We start from the raw sequence: 14,650 nt of genomic DNA, 5'->3' as shown, positions 1-14,650 counted from the left end.
CCATCCTGTTCATAGGCAGTTAAGATTTATTTAAATACTCATATCAATGACTGAAGACATAATAGCTGAAATGGCACAATACTTCATTGTATGTCAATATCAGCTTTTTATTAAATTAATTTTAAATTTATTTTTGTTGAACTGGTCCTAGGACCAACTGTAAAGAGCCAGTACCTCTATGCAAAACTTAAAAAGAACATCAAGATATGAGATGCAGCTCATTAACTGTTCCCACTAAGAGCAGGTAATTAAGTTCAGCCCAAGAATTCTGACTAAACCAATGAATCTTCTCTAGAAGAGGATGCAGCTCACAGACAGTAAAAATAAAATCCCACAAAAGCCTTTTTATACTTCCTCTCTGCATATACACACACACTAATGTCAAAACCAATATTTCAGAGAGCATCATAAACATTGAGTTATGCTTTGCTCTAGGAATAGCTTTGTTATCTTTGGGGGTTATAGCTCTGGTTCTAACATCGGTTTCTAGTTTAACTCTTCTTAATTTAACCACTTTTCCCAATATTACACTTCCAGTATTTTCTCAACATACAATTGAGCAAAAATGTAGGGGGAAATCATTTCAAGGTAAAAACCAAGCAAACAAATTCCCCTACATGTCAGTAAGGCCCACACTGAAGTTACCATGCTCTGTAACAAATATACAAGATGACAGGGCTAAATTATTAAACTTCATTATATCTGCAAAAAGAATGAAGTGCAATTTTATTTAAACTGTAGGTTGCAGTATGTCCTCCTCACTCCGATGGCTGGCAGAACTACAGTGTGTTACTACCCTTCCTGAAACTGTAGGAAGTAAGAAATCTCCCGTGGCCATGGGGGGCTGTGGCCGTGGCTCCCATGCTGCAGCCCCAGCACCCAGTCTGCACCATGGGGACACCAGGGTTGCTGAGGGCAAGCCATAAGCCAGAGCCAGCAGCACTGCCCAGCAGCAGGGTGGGACCCTGGGGAGCTGGAATTGCATCCTACCAGCAGCCACGTGGAGCTCCCCATCCCCACAGCACCCGGCATACTGGGATGTGCCCTGGACTGGAACGTGCTCGAGGCTCAGCCTTCAGAACAGCCTGGTTCTGCTCTCAGTGTCAGCCCCTGCTTCTCAACACACTTGCACGAGGGATGCTCCAGCTCCCGTGAGCATCTGTATCTGTGTGGACATGCAGGTGAGCAGGGCCCCAGGAGAGCACACACTGCTTCCCATCCTCCCCACCTAAAAAGCGGGACAGAGGCAGTGGGGAGGACGGGAAGCAGTGTGTGCTCTCCTGGGGCCCTGCTAAAAAGCGGGGCAGAAGCAGTGGGGAGGAGGAGATCAAGAGGATTCTGCAACAGAATTGGAGATAATTCTTGTTTAATAATTATTTGCTGTGAGAGTTTTTAAAAGGAGTAATTGTTGCAAAATAAAAACAGACCACTACTGGAGAGAAAACCAGTAGAAGAAACAAAAGGTGCTCTGAAAGCACAAAAGCAGTGTTTTACTGCAGACTGCAGAAATATAATTAAAAGGTGAAATAAAATAATAGTTAAACAATGAGAACCTTTTCCCTGAAAAAGAAGTTGAGGAAAAAAAACCCTATCAAACAGCCCTCTCCCTCTGAACTCTCAAAGAACCACAAACCTAAATGAAACATTTGACTTTCATTTCCGACAGGAAACTGAAGCGATGAACAAATACATTATGACTTCAGCTCTCCTGCTCATACACGCAAACAAATTCCATTCTTCCCAAGGAGAAGAAAGCCATATATCCTTTTGGACAGGAGCTAACAATACTTAATAGCTTGATTATATCAACAAGCTGATTCACAGACTTGTGAATTCATTTCAGTGTGTCACAGAGATGAATTTACCAGACCTATTTGTTATTCTTTGTTTACTTTTAGAGTGAATTATTTCACTTTTGGTCAACAGGAAAAAACAAAATCAGGAAACGTTCACTGAACTGTTGGATTTAAAGGTTATGTGCATATGATATGATATGAGAAAATATAAAAAATCTTGCGACTCTTGGATTCTCTGCAAGCCTTTCTGAAGATGAAGTAATTCCATCTGTGTTAGAGAAAATGCCAATAATCAAAGCAACTCCAGAATAAAGTTCAACCAAGGAACAGTGAGACTGGAAGGTGAGAGAGGAAAAAAGCCAAAATGCCATAGGAGTACTAACACTAATTAAAAGTGAAATGATGGAAGAGTCTTTCTTTTAAGGCACAACAAGCTCTATGCAAAATGTTCTTTATATTGACTAACAACTGTAATTGGAGCTACAATATCAAGTTAGATGGACCAGTGCCCTGATTCAGTGTAGGCAATTCCTACAACCTTAAGGAGCAAGAAAATAAGTAAATACACAGCATACCTTCTACACAAGTAGAAACTTCAGTGAGCCTTCTGGAGTATTGTTACTATTGTACATTGTAAAATGCATGAAATGTCTGTATATTATATACTACTATTATATACTACTTTAATCTCACTCTGTAAGCAAAACAGTAGTTTATACTGTTCTAAACTTAAAACACCAATCATGCAGGTTTCAAAATCCAGTTAAGGTGAGATGGTCTTCATATTATGTAACAATTTTATATAGAATATGTTAGCACAGTAACAAAAGAATTCTTCCAATATTTTTTTTGCTTACCTTCCTTTTCAGCAAATGATTGACTATCCGCAATGACTTTTGGTATTTCTGGATTGTAACGAGTCCCCTCTGGAAAAATCACTAAATACATCTGTGGAATTTAAAAAGAAGCAAAACAGACAAGTTCTTTTAATGAATGTAAACTGACTGCTTTTACAGAAATTATCAACATTTCATAGGTCCATATTGCATTTAGCTCATACCATTGACTATTGCAAGGATCAAAAGAAAATCAGAATACTTGAGCTAAAATTCCTTAGCTCTAAGAAACTTACTGTTCAACGTTCATAATAATTTCCTTTGAAAATACACCATAGAATACAATCCACGTGATTTAGGGAGACAGCATGTGTGAACAGAAGTCAGCAACTCAGGAGCAGCTGATATCAACAAGAGTATCAGTTTTAAGAGATTTTGAAAAGACTGACAAATAAATCACAAAGTGATCTTATTTTTTTTTTAATAGTGATCTTGCCTCTAGTCTTTCCTTATACTGAAATATACAATAATTCATTCATTATTAGAAATACTATTAATTGAAATGATGATAGATCTTAAGTGCCTTTTATGTCTCTCACTGTATTGGACATTAAAAATATTAGGAACTCAAACTCATAGTTTAGCGTAATTTGAACTTTAAAGTCACATTCCTTTAAGCATGCGTGTCTGCAAGGTTAGATTTCCCAAGTAAATTAATTTGTTTGCCTGTTCAGCACCAAATCTATGGGCTCTCAAATCACTACACAGGTAAAGGTTGCCTGAGTATCTGCATATCTGACTATAAAGTCGTGTACCCAAATAGGAGGAGTAAAATTTGACATTTTTCCATTTTCTTTTGAAACAGAACAGAGGGGTTTTGGGTGTTTTGTGTGTGTGTGTGTGATGCATAATCCCCTACAAACAAAGCTGATGCAAAACATCACTTAAACAGTGAAAATTCCATATTGGATGCTCATCTGCAGAAGAAATTATGGTCACAAATGATAATTGCTATGGAGTTGAACATAACACATTCATAGTAAAATGCCTACAGTAAATACTTAATTTATTAACTTCACAGAAAGCAGTCTCAAGAAACATTTGAAAGACAGTAAGATAATGGATTTACAAAACTGTCCAAGGAATATTATCAGTGATTAGACAGAGACTTTGATAATTGGGAGTGCACATCACATTAAGATGCAAAGTTAAACAAAAACTCAAAAAGAGGCACCTAGGAATGCAACCTTGTGCTTCTGGCTGTCAGAACATTAGAGTGTGCTGGTACTTGCACTTATGATTGTGGAACAGCTACAAAAAGGGCTGAATGCCAAAAGACAGGCCCCAGCAAATGACCTCTCCAGAATCACCCCACAGTGAGGAAGGTTGAAAGATGCACTAAAATGCAGAGGTGGGAAGAAATCTAGGAAATGTGCCAACCAGAGAAGCCTGCTGGAGATCAAGAAAAAGGAGAGCTGAGTACATAGCCTAGAACCTGACAGGGAAAAAAAAAAGAAAATTTTTCTTTCTTTTCATATATGTGCTTATGTGCAAAACTTGTAATCTGGATGCTTCAAATGGCAATTCAAGATGGGCTGTTCCAGTTTCACCCACTTCCATTAAAGACTGCATTGCTGAGCTCTAAATTGTAATACAGCCACTGTAACTGGTCATAGAGCAAAGGAAGTGAAGCATACAGAACAGGAATATCATTCCTGGTACACAGCTCAGCACTTACAAGCAGGCAACATTGTTACTGGTCTTCAAAGCAGATAATCACCCCCAAAAGCTGGCTGCACAACAGGGAACAATATCTACTTACTCCAGTCCTATGTGCATAACACAAACCAGGGACTGAAATTGTATTTTACTTATTAGTAAACCTCTACAACACAAGCAGCCAAACAGGTTTTTTGACCAGAATCTGAATATCTCTGAGTTGAAAGCACACCAACAAGACAGAGAAGTGGCCTTTGCTTTAAATTCAGCATAAAATAACCTACTATATAGCTCATTAGGACTGTTTTAACAGTAGAATTCATGAATGTAAATAGATGACCTACTTATACTCACATACAGTCCTGCACAAGACAAAGATATCCTGCCAGTGCCAGAACAACTTGTACGACTGGCTTTTCTCCCACCATGGGCAGCAGAAGTTAAATCCTTAAGCACTACTTCCAAAGACTCTAAGAACTACAAATCTCTAAGATTTTAATAACTAAATAAGCTCCCCTGAACTTGGAATAAGAACTTGTAGAAATATTTTAATTGCCTAGAAACACTAGCTGCAGTTTAGACTGTTTTTAATACAGACTTTTCAATTAGGGCAATTAGCTACATAAAAGTTACACACTTTATTGCTGCAAAATACAGTGCTCATGTTCAAAACAGCACAGACAGTTTTGGATTACCACAGTCCCTGATTCATTGAGACACCAATTCTAACCCAAGTAATAGGTCCCTATGCTCAGGTATGTGGTACTTTCATTCCTTCTGTGGAACAGGTGGGTGTCAATAAACTTGGTATCTCTCATCCATTTGAAAGCTTCAAGGAGTGGATCAGGATTCATTTAGTAGAAACCTACTGATTCTTGCTGGGCCAGAACATCAAAAAAGATGCAAGTCTTTTGCATTTTGCCAATCAGAGGCTACCTGAAGAGTCCCCAGTGCAATGTCAGTGCACTTGCCACAGCCCACAAATGAAATGAATGGAAGATGGTAAGTGCATTCTAACAGCAATGCTTCATTTCCCCAGCACTGTCAAGGTCTCACAGGCAAACAGAAACAGCAATGGCACTAAGCTGTGGGGTTGTGCTTCCAGAGAGGGGATAGGGCAGCTGAGGGAGTCCCTGAGACAGATCAGACTGCCACAAACTGAGGTGTGGGGAGAGCAGGGAAAAGCAAAGCAATACACAAGTCCCTGGAATACAGAAGAACCATAAACATACAGCAAGAAAAGGTGGCCAAGGGCTTTGGAGAAAGTCCTGGAGTGAGTCAATGCTACTCTGTATAAGAACATAGGGCACAAAGAAGTGGTATACTACTGACTAAAGGTGTCTTGCATTTACTGTGCTGTTCTCATGTGAAAAAGGGAAAACAAATATTTTAATTGATGAAATTCAAAATTGTCTTACACAATGCACTCGCTTGATTTTAATATTATTATGATTATTGCTATTGTATCCTGACAGTTAGACAGATTCATATCTGCATGCATTTAGACCACTGCCTAGAAAGTATCCTTCTAGTGAGTTGGATCAGAAACATTACCACTCAGATCAGTAACTGAAAAGCATGTGGTATGAGAAAGCCTATCTGGTATAACTGGAACAAAATACAAAAGCTGATGTGGGAAAAGCAGGCAAGGACATCCGTGATTTACAATTGTCAGGAATTTGCAAATTAGTAACTGTATCACAAAATTATTACTTTAAGCCTCATAGCAGTTGTATTAATGTGTCTGTAACCTCTGTTTTTATTCTTTGATTAGCATTTCTTCATATGACTGAATGAATGACAAAACCAAAACACATAGTAATCAGCTAAATATTGGTTGCACAGGGTTAAATCCCACATCTCAGAATGCAGATTCCCTACACTGGATGCATGATAAAAAAAAATAGAAGTGACATTTTCAGTCATCAAATTGAATAGTTTGCTGTTCAGAAGAGTTAACTTTCTTTATAAATCAAGTAGTTTAAGCACATCAAGTAACAGCTGGATACCCATTCATTTGGCTTACATTCATCGATGGCTTACATTAAAACGACATTAACACAAAAGTGTTCTAAACACTGTGACAGTCTCTGCTCTCACAACAAGACATGTGATTGCAATTTGTTAGCAATCAGTCAAATTTTCTGGAATTTTAAACCAAATCACATCTTGAGTGAATTTTATCAACAAAAGGCCTAATAATGCACCATTTAAGCATATAATTCAATGAGAGTTTGAAAAGCAAAGTGACTTCAGAACTAACTAAGAAAATACATTAGTTCAAGATCCCCACTAAGAAAACACAGGTGCAACAGTGTTTCATCTGCTATCAGCTTTGTGCCTGTCTGACACTGTTGTGCTGCATCTGGGAAGAGGTGGTGAACCAGCTGCAGACCGGAGGGCAGGAAAAGGAGTGTTTGGAGCAGACAGGTGGATGAAAGTCATAAGACAAGGTGAGCAAGGAGAATCATGCAGTCCACTGTTGTCTACATAAAAGGAGGCATATCACAGCACTGATCAAGTTATACTGTGCACACAAGAGGCCAAGAGGCAGCCTTATTTTGCCTGTCAGTTTTAACTCAAATTTACTTGTCGTACTTTTACAAAAAAAACCAAAACCAAACCAAAACAAAACAAAAAAAAAAACCCAAACAAAACAAAACAAAAAATCAACCAAAAAAAAGGTCCACAGTGAAGCAGTAAAGTTTGCTATGTTAAGGAAAACAGAAGAATGGTTCTGTCTTCTTACACATCTTCAATTTCTTAATGGGAAAAGGGATGGCTCCAGACAGACTGAACATTAATCACTTGGATTCTTTTGTTTTAATTGTATGTGGAGAGAAACTGTAAATAACAACGTGACCCTTAACACAGATTCCCCTCCATCTCTTTTTTATTGGTATATAAATCTTTCCTGAGCAGCTGAAAGGCCAGCTCATCTCTAGCACTACATTAAAGAAAGAACTCCACCACGTACACACAGAATGACTAAGCTACACCAGCTGCCCACTAAAGTGAGGAAAGTCCACCCTGAGCTGTACCATACAGCACATGAAAATTTCAGAGTCATAGATTAGTTATTTTTGCATGAAGCTGATGAGTTCAGGGCATACTTGATCAAAATGTCTTCATTTTAAAAGCAATATGGTTGCTTGTAAATGTCATGCTAAGTTTCAAAACTGCATGAATAATGCAGTAAGGACACAGGTTATCATGTTCTCCTCAACAGTAGTAACTGTAGGTTAAAGGCCACTTAAGAACATCTACATTTAAATTCTCAGATAAAGTGGGCTATAAGAAGTTTAGTCTTCCCTCAAATGACAGCTCAATGGTCTGTGTCTTTTACCCCTACAGATGCAAACATCTGCCTCAGTAAACAGGCTTTTAACAACTTTGGTTTTGTAAATTTAAGTGTCACTCCCTATATGTTTGACTGAGAGATTTTAAACAATTAATTTCTGCAGCACTAATTTCTCTTCTATACTGCAACACCTGATAATATGAGGCAAATGGCAACAACTGCCTGGTATCCACCTCCAGGCTCTGTGCTCATTCCAACAGCACCAAACTCCCAGAGAGCTAAACAGCAGCAAAAAACAAGCGTACACAAGTGGTCCCATATTTATTAGGCATTAGCTTTGATAGGTTAGGTATAGGTTTTCAATCTACACACAACTCAGGAGGGAGAAGAAATAACAAACAGAGACTTCTGGAGCAGAGACTCTCCACAGACAGAAACTTCTGGATTTATTTCACTTACTAACCACATGGAAAGCAGAACCACATCAGTTCTTGTCTTTAAAGAAAAGCTTTGTGCTTAAACCTCTCCTTACATTCCAGCTGCACTAAAATGACACACTGCAGCAAGGCATTTGCAGGTTTCCAAGGACATAATCAGAAGAGTTTCTAGGCACATCTCCCCAAGACTGTATTAAAAGAAAAATGCACATTTTTCTAAAGGATATTAATTCAACACAAACTATGAATTAAGACTCTTACCACAATGTAGACCTTGTAATAACAACAAACCCCTGCTTTTTAGGGGGTGCAGAGGGATTTTCTGCAGCCAGGAAAACCAGACTCAAGCAGAACCTGTCTTTTTAGCTAGCAAGAAAGCCATGGGCCTATGCAGGAAAACACCTTGCTGGTTTATTTCATACAGACTAACTAAAATGAATTTAACCAGCACTCAGCAGGAGGAAGAATTGCTTTGGGGGATGACTACAAGTATGTTTCATACATCCTGCAAGCAGTCTTTGCTTATTCCATTACACCCCAAGTTTTACAGCAAGTAGAATCTTTACCACTGACATGTGGCAAATAATGAGGCAACACAACCTCTTTACATCCCAGGACCCTGGTAAGGAGGGAGGGTGCAGGTTCCCACCACTGAACATGACCATCTTCTCCATGGACATAATTGATTAGATACTGTTTAGTTATTGTAATGTATTTCTGGCCTAACTTATATGCTAACAATTGGAACTTTCTTTTCTTAATTACAACTTAAAAAAATAATGCTAAATCTTAACTGAAGACAAAATGAGTTTGAGCACTGTCTGAAATAGGGACACTTTACTCCTTTAGAGCCCCACAGTAAGCACAAGGTCAATTCCCTTTTTCAACAGAGACATATGTACAAACATAAACTCACCATCTCCAAATGAGAAAAAGAAATACTATTATGAATGTCAAAACAACCCATGAACTCTTTTTACCCAAGTCTCAGGATATAAAAGTTTTGACAATATGGGGAGTCTAAGTCCTAATATCACAATTTTAAATAAAATAGAAGTTTAACTGTTCTATATCAAGGCTTGCTTAGTTGTTTTCTTTTAGCTTGGCCAAAAAGGAAGAAAAAAATCTAATGCACAGCAAGTAATGGAAGCAAAGCACAGTGATTCTAACCACTGAGCCACAAACCATACAGGGAGTCATGAGAAAAGTCACTTGGCAGTAACAGTCATTCTTCAAATAGAAAATTATCAAGAGTTTGTTTTGGGTTTTTTTCCCTCCTCCAGGCATAGCAGACAAAGTTATTTAATTCTAACATGTCATTGCCATTAAAAATGATTGATTATTGTGATGACTAATTAACATTTGGTAGGAAAGGTTCTTGACTTTTAGAAGTTGAGTGTATCAGTCTCTGACAAGCCCACAGTAGTCAAAATGTTGTTTGAAACACAGGGTTTCTCTTTTGAAATAGAGGTTTCTCAAGGAAGGTACTGTAGTTCACGTTCTAAGTCCAGATCTCCCTTGTCCTCTACAGAGAGGACCACAAAGCTGCTGTCACTCATAAAGAACCAGTCAAACTTTCCTCGGTTTAGAGGTATCACTCTAATCACAGAAAGTAACTGTAAAAACACAGAAAGAAAACAAATCCATGATTACCATCTTAGCAGTTTGTGGATATCGGGCATGGCTCTTTTCTCCAACAAGCCTTTGCCATTAAAAAAGTCAAAGAAATGAGAAGGAAGGTATAAGCTTACTGGAGTCTCAGCTTTCATCTGGGCCCGCAACTTCTCTCTCATTTCTTTCTCATTGAATTTGGCACTTCTTTTTACATAGACTCCTCCATGCTATCAGAGAGAAAAAAAAGGAAAAGCATTAAATATTTAAGTAGTTTAATGTAGAACAGCTGACAGAAGAACAAACAAGAGACAATGACAAGTCACCTTTATGACTCACGCTGCAAACTGCCTACAAGACTTTTTTCTCCGATCGCAAAAACATGTGAAACTAATTTTACATGTGTATGTACTTTAGCTCACAAAATCTGTTTAAATAAAAATCAGATATAAACCCCCCACAATGCATAAGACACTTGAAGAGTCTTGTTTAAAGGTGCTAAGTAATTAACTAGAAGATGGCATTAGAAGTGACCCCAAGGTATTTATTCTTGGCAACACTGACATACAGCTTCATTTGTGTATCAGGGGAAAATCACAGAACTGAAGTTACTCACATGCAAGTACTTACAGGTCAATGCTTTCAATTCTAGGTGCCCTCTCTTAAATAGTAACTAATGCAAATACTGGGAATGCAAGTATCATACTTCTACCTACAAAGTTTATCAATAGCACAAAAGTAACTAGTGCACTTAACCTCCATGCACTTTACTAGAGAAGCAGACTTTTAATGAAGTCATATAACAAGATAATATTTGAATAAGTAAACCAAAATCTTCACAAAGCAAAGAATTCTATAGAAGTATTTTTACTGAAAATTATTATAAAAAGTAAAACTATGTCCTGGAAGAGATTCATTTTATAACTTGTTGCACACAATTTATCACAAAACTTCAGTAAAAGTACACACAAAGAGAAATTTGCCCTATCATTTCCCTCTTCCACCACGTTGTTTTATCTACAGAGAAAGAGCATGTAAACAAACATGCACCAGCTGAACTACTGATACAATGAAGTCTGGAAAAAACATGATTAGCTTCCAAATAACAGAATTTAAGGTACATACAACAGGTTTGAGGTACATTGTTTTCATGGGTTTTCTGACTGATTCCATAACTTGGTAACACTCTTTTCTGTTCACCTTGACAATTGGTATTAGGATTTTCAGACAACTTCTGTTCATTTATGGTTTTGCATGCTCTTAACAGAAAGGTGACAGAAAGATTAAAACTACTAAGAGCTGAGCCTCATTCAAACACCTGATCTCATGGAAAGATACAGTACATCATCGAAACAGGGGTGGTGGCTGTTTGCAGAGTTGTATCCCTGGAATGGACTGAAATAAAATTTGAGGGGTTAGGAGGAGGCAGGCAGAAGAGGTGGTCATGCAAAGTGTTTTCAGCATTTGCTTTTCATAATGTGGAGAGATAGCTGCTTAGCTAGTGGTGTTTGACGTGACTTTTGAGTTGTTCTTCAAATACTGCAGTGAAAGGGAACAGAAAGCCAATGATGCATTAACTGCATACTAAATATTCTGTCTTAACTTTATCATCTGTGGTTCACTCCCAAGGTGAAGTAGCCAACTCTAACACTCAGCTCTGCTGCTGTGACTGGCAGGGGACCAAAACCATGAACAGAATCCCCCAGCTCACTGAGCTTGGCTGTGGCATGGTGTTGGGACCATACCACAAGCAGTTTAACAGTTTCAGACAGAAAGCAGCATGAACAGAAAAACGTTTCTTCAGCTGTGTAGCAAACAGAGAGCCTCATGTTATCTCCACACTCCACATATAAAACCGTTTTCAAGACCTGACACTATTAAAGGGAAACAGAAGTCTTAAGCAGACTTAAGTACAGCTGTATTCTGACACCCAACACAACCACCCCTTCCAGGAAGGGCAAACTCAGTTTGGTAGGAGAAAAAATTCATCTACTATATAAGACTTCCATGTAATGGGCAGGTCATCATTCTCTGTGAGCTCACCTAGGTCAGGCTTTGATAAATGAGTGAAACCTAGAATCGAGGCATTCCCTTACCATCAAATTACTAATCAGCTGCAGTAAACTGGAAAAATACCGAACCAACTTTTCCTTGTTTGATTTGTCAACTTGGACAAACGAAGTTACTATTGGACTTTTTGGTCAGGGACACACACCATGACACCAAAGATAGATCTGGTGTTGCATGTCAGACATTTTAATGCTCAGAAATAGATTTGCACTTCTCAAGTAAATGAGCACAGAGTCATGTAACATAAGAACAGACAAAGTATCACAAGATCAGTGTTCACTGCATTCACTCCAACTCCACCACTATGGCAGGTCCCCATGGCTCAGGGGTACAAAGCTAAAGAGAGGTAGGATATGTGGCTAAACTTAGGAATAGCCAAAGGGGTGCACAAGCTAATGCTAATAACAGAAAAGATAAAGACATACTCTCTATGTTAGAAAGTCAAGCTAACTGTGGGGTATCAAAAATACTTTTCAAAATTACATCCCAGCCTCATCAGAGACATAAGATAAATAGGAATGAATTGTTAAGCAAATAGGAGTGATGGGATGAATGTAGCAAATGATAGGGGCAAAAAAATATTTCAGAACCACCCAAAAATAATAAAGTCAGTTTTAGGAAAAGAAAACGGTTCTACTTAATAAATCAGACTTGGAATATAATAGGTTAATTTAAGTGTTTCTTTTCTTTCCTTGCTATTAGATAGCTGCCTCAAAAAAGAATGCTAGTTATGTGATTGTATATAGCTCAAATTCCCCAACTTGTATTGCATTTCCTGTTCAGTAAGAGATCAAATATATGAACACTCTTCAAAACAGGTTTCTGGAAGTACTGTTTTTAAGGTTATAATTTTTTTCCGCTGTACTTTAAAAGCCCCTCTTTCAGTCAACAATGGATTGTGTTTACAAATATACTTCCTTTGTGCCTGAATTTTGCTCTCCTGGACATCCAGACCACGTTTATTTCCAAACAGGATGTTTACCTGAGGAAGGGAATATGAATTCCGTAAGCATGGCGTAATTATGTGGCTCTGGAAACTTTTAGTGGAGTGTAAGTGACATCACTGACAGAACATCAACAGGAAGGGCAGGAAGTGTTTTATGTTTTTGCACTGTTTGGTGTGATAAAAACAATAAAAATACCTATTAGCTTGCACTGCAGGCCTTCTGCATCCCGTCTCAGTCATTTAGCTGTATATGCATCACCACTGCCTATCAATTGTGTCACTGATTTAAATATATATATTAAACTATATATAATCACCCCCCCACTAAATCTTGCAGAAGTTTTATTTTTTGAGGAATCCAAATCTGAATAGATTTTATTTAATATATATACCTGTTTTGATTAAAAATGTAGGTGACATTCAGATTAATTTCCACAGGAACCTCCTTTTAACAGTCAATATACAGCTCAGGAAACTGAGCACCGGATATTCCACATAGCAAAAGTAATTTTCCAAAATCTTGAAAACAATAATTTCTGGAAATCTAGTGACAGTGGATGGAATATATATCCTGTTTGTATTTTAATTAAAGCAGACTTAAATCACCACCACTGTAATGACTAAAGGCAAGGACAAAGGACAAAATATTTCCATGCAGCAGATCAGTCACTTTGGTGGACAAAAAATGTAGAGAATCATTAAAGGCAAGCATTAGACAACTGAGAATTCCATTTTCTCCTTATGCATACCCTTAGTGAGCCATGACAGGGTCTGACAGTTTGACAGTTATTTAGGGGACAGGGACAGCAGATCTACCAATAAAAGAAATTGTGAACAGTTTTCTCCTTTTCTCTGCAGCATATACTTCTCTAAACATACCAATTTTAGCAGAAACAATGGCAATCACATACTCCAGCCTAGATCTACAGCCTACTCACTAAAGTGCTTATCTAAAAGAAAACAAAGATTTTCAACCATCCAGCTGAAGACATTGGATGTGCTGCAAAGATGAGGGAAAGAGTAAATCCTCCTATTTGAAAATACACCTGTAGTTGCCTACTCTTCATACACTCCTTTACAAATTAATATACAGTTCCAATCATACCCAGCATAATATTTTTCTGAATGTTCTCCACCTTCTTGCCCTCTTGGACAGGGCTGACAGTCAACTCAAGCAAACTATCTAATTCTATTAGAAGTATTTTCCTAAGCGTGTGGGGTTTTGGGTTTTTTTTTGGTTGAGGTTTTTTTGTTGTTGTTGTTCTGGTTGCGTTTTTTCCCCTTAATTTTTTTGCCTGGACAATGGAGTGAGGGACAGAAAGTAGACTAATATTCAGAGATCACACAGAAAAGACAAAGGAGAGAAGTCTTATTGAATAAGACTTTGGAACCACTACCCAAAACTCCACCCATTTCTATTCTAATAACTAAGCACCCATCTAAACCCTGAGATAAGTACCATGAAGCCATTTCTGCTCACCTAGAAAAAGGCCAGTGCTTCCAAAACCATCCACCTCTACATTTTATCTTGTTTCACATAGAAATAGTTCTGCTTTCAGAAAAGCAAAGAACAGACACGACAAATTCACAGAGGATTTTAGGGAAGTAAGCCATCTACACTGCTCTCCACCATTTCAGACTGAATATCATATCTACTCAGCACATTGGCTGCTCAGTGACCACGGCCCACTGTTTCTCAGTAATTGCATAAAACTGAGTCACATCAGGTTAAGCTGTCAGACCAGAAGGAACAAAAGGAATATTATGCAGAAAGAGGAGAAAGAAAAAGGTGGGAATACTGTTAGACTCATGTTTTCGCCTAACTGAAGTCCAAAATAACCATCAACATTTTCATGGAGGCAGGATCTGCCTTTCCTCCACACTACACTAAGATCCATTTTTTCTCTTCTGTATTGTGCTAAAACCTAAATAAC

The 14,650-nt window shown here is 38.0% G+C and overlaps 1 protein-coding gene across 1 annotated transcript in view; it reads right to left on the bottom strand.

The window, feature by feature from the left end:
- The window catches only part of AGPAT5 (1-acylglycerol-3-phosphate O-acyltransferase 5), a 56,358-nt gene that overhangs the window by 25,811 nt on the left and 15,897 nt on the right, over positions 1-14,650 (bottom strand). The window contains exons 4-5 of the mRNA XM_039709588.1: positions 9,841-9,930; positions 2,654-2,744 (exon numbers count right to left, since the gene is read on the bottom strand). Of these exons, the coding sequence (XP_039565522.1) occupies positions 2,654-2,744; positions 9,841-9,930 (181 nt within the window). The remainder of the gene's footprint in view (positions 1-2,653; positions 2,745-9,840; positions 9,931-14,650) is intronic.

Source organism: Passer montanus, unplaced genomic scaffold (genome assembly GCF_014805655.1).
Source record: "Passer montanus isolate IOZ18808 unplaced genomic scaffold, ASM1480565v1 scaffold219, whole genome shotgun sequence".
Lineage (NCBI taxonomy): Eukaryota > Metazoa > Chordata > Aves > Passeriformes > Passeridae > Passer > Passer montanus.
Note: the sequence above shows the minus strand (reverse complement) of the source record. Positions and strands in the feature narration are given on the sequence as shown.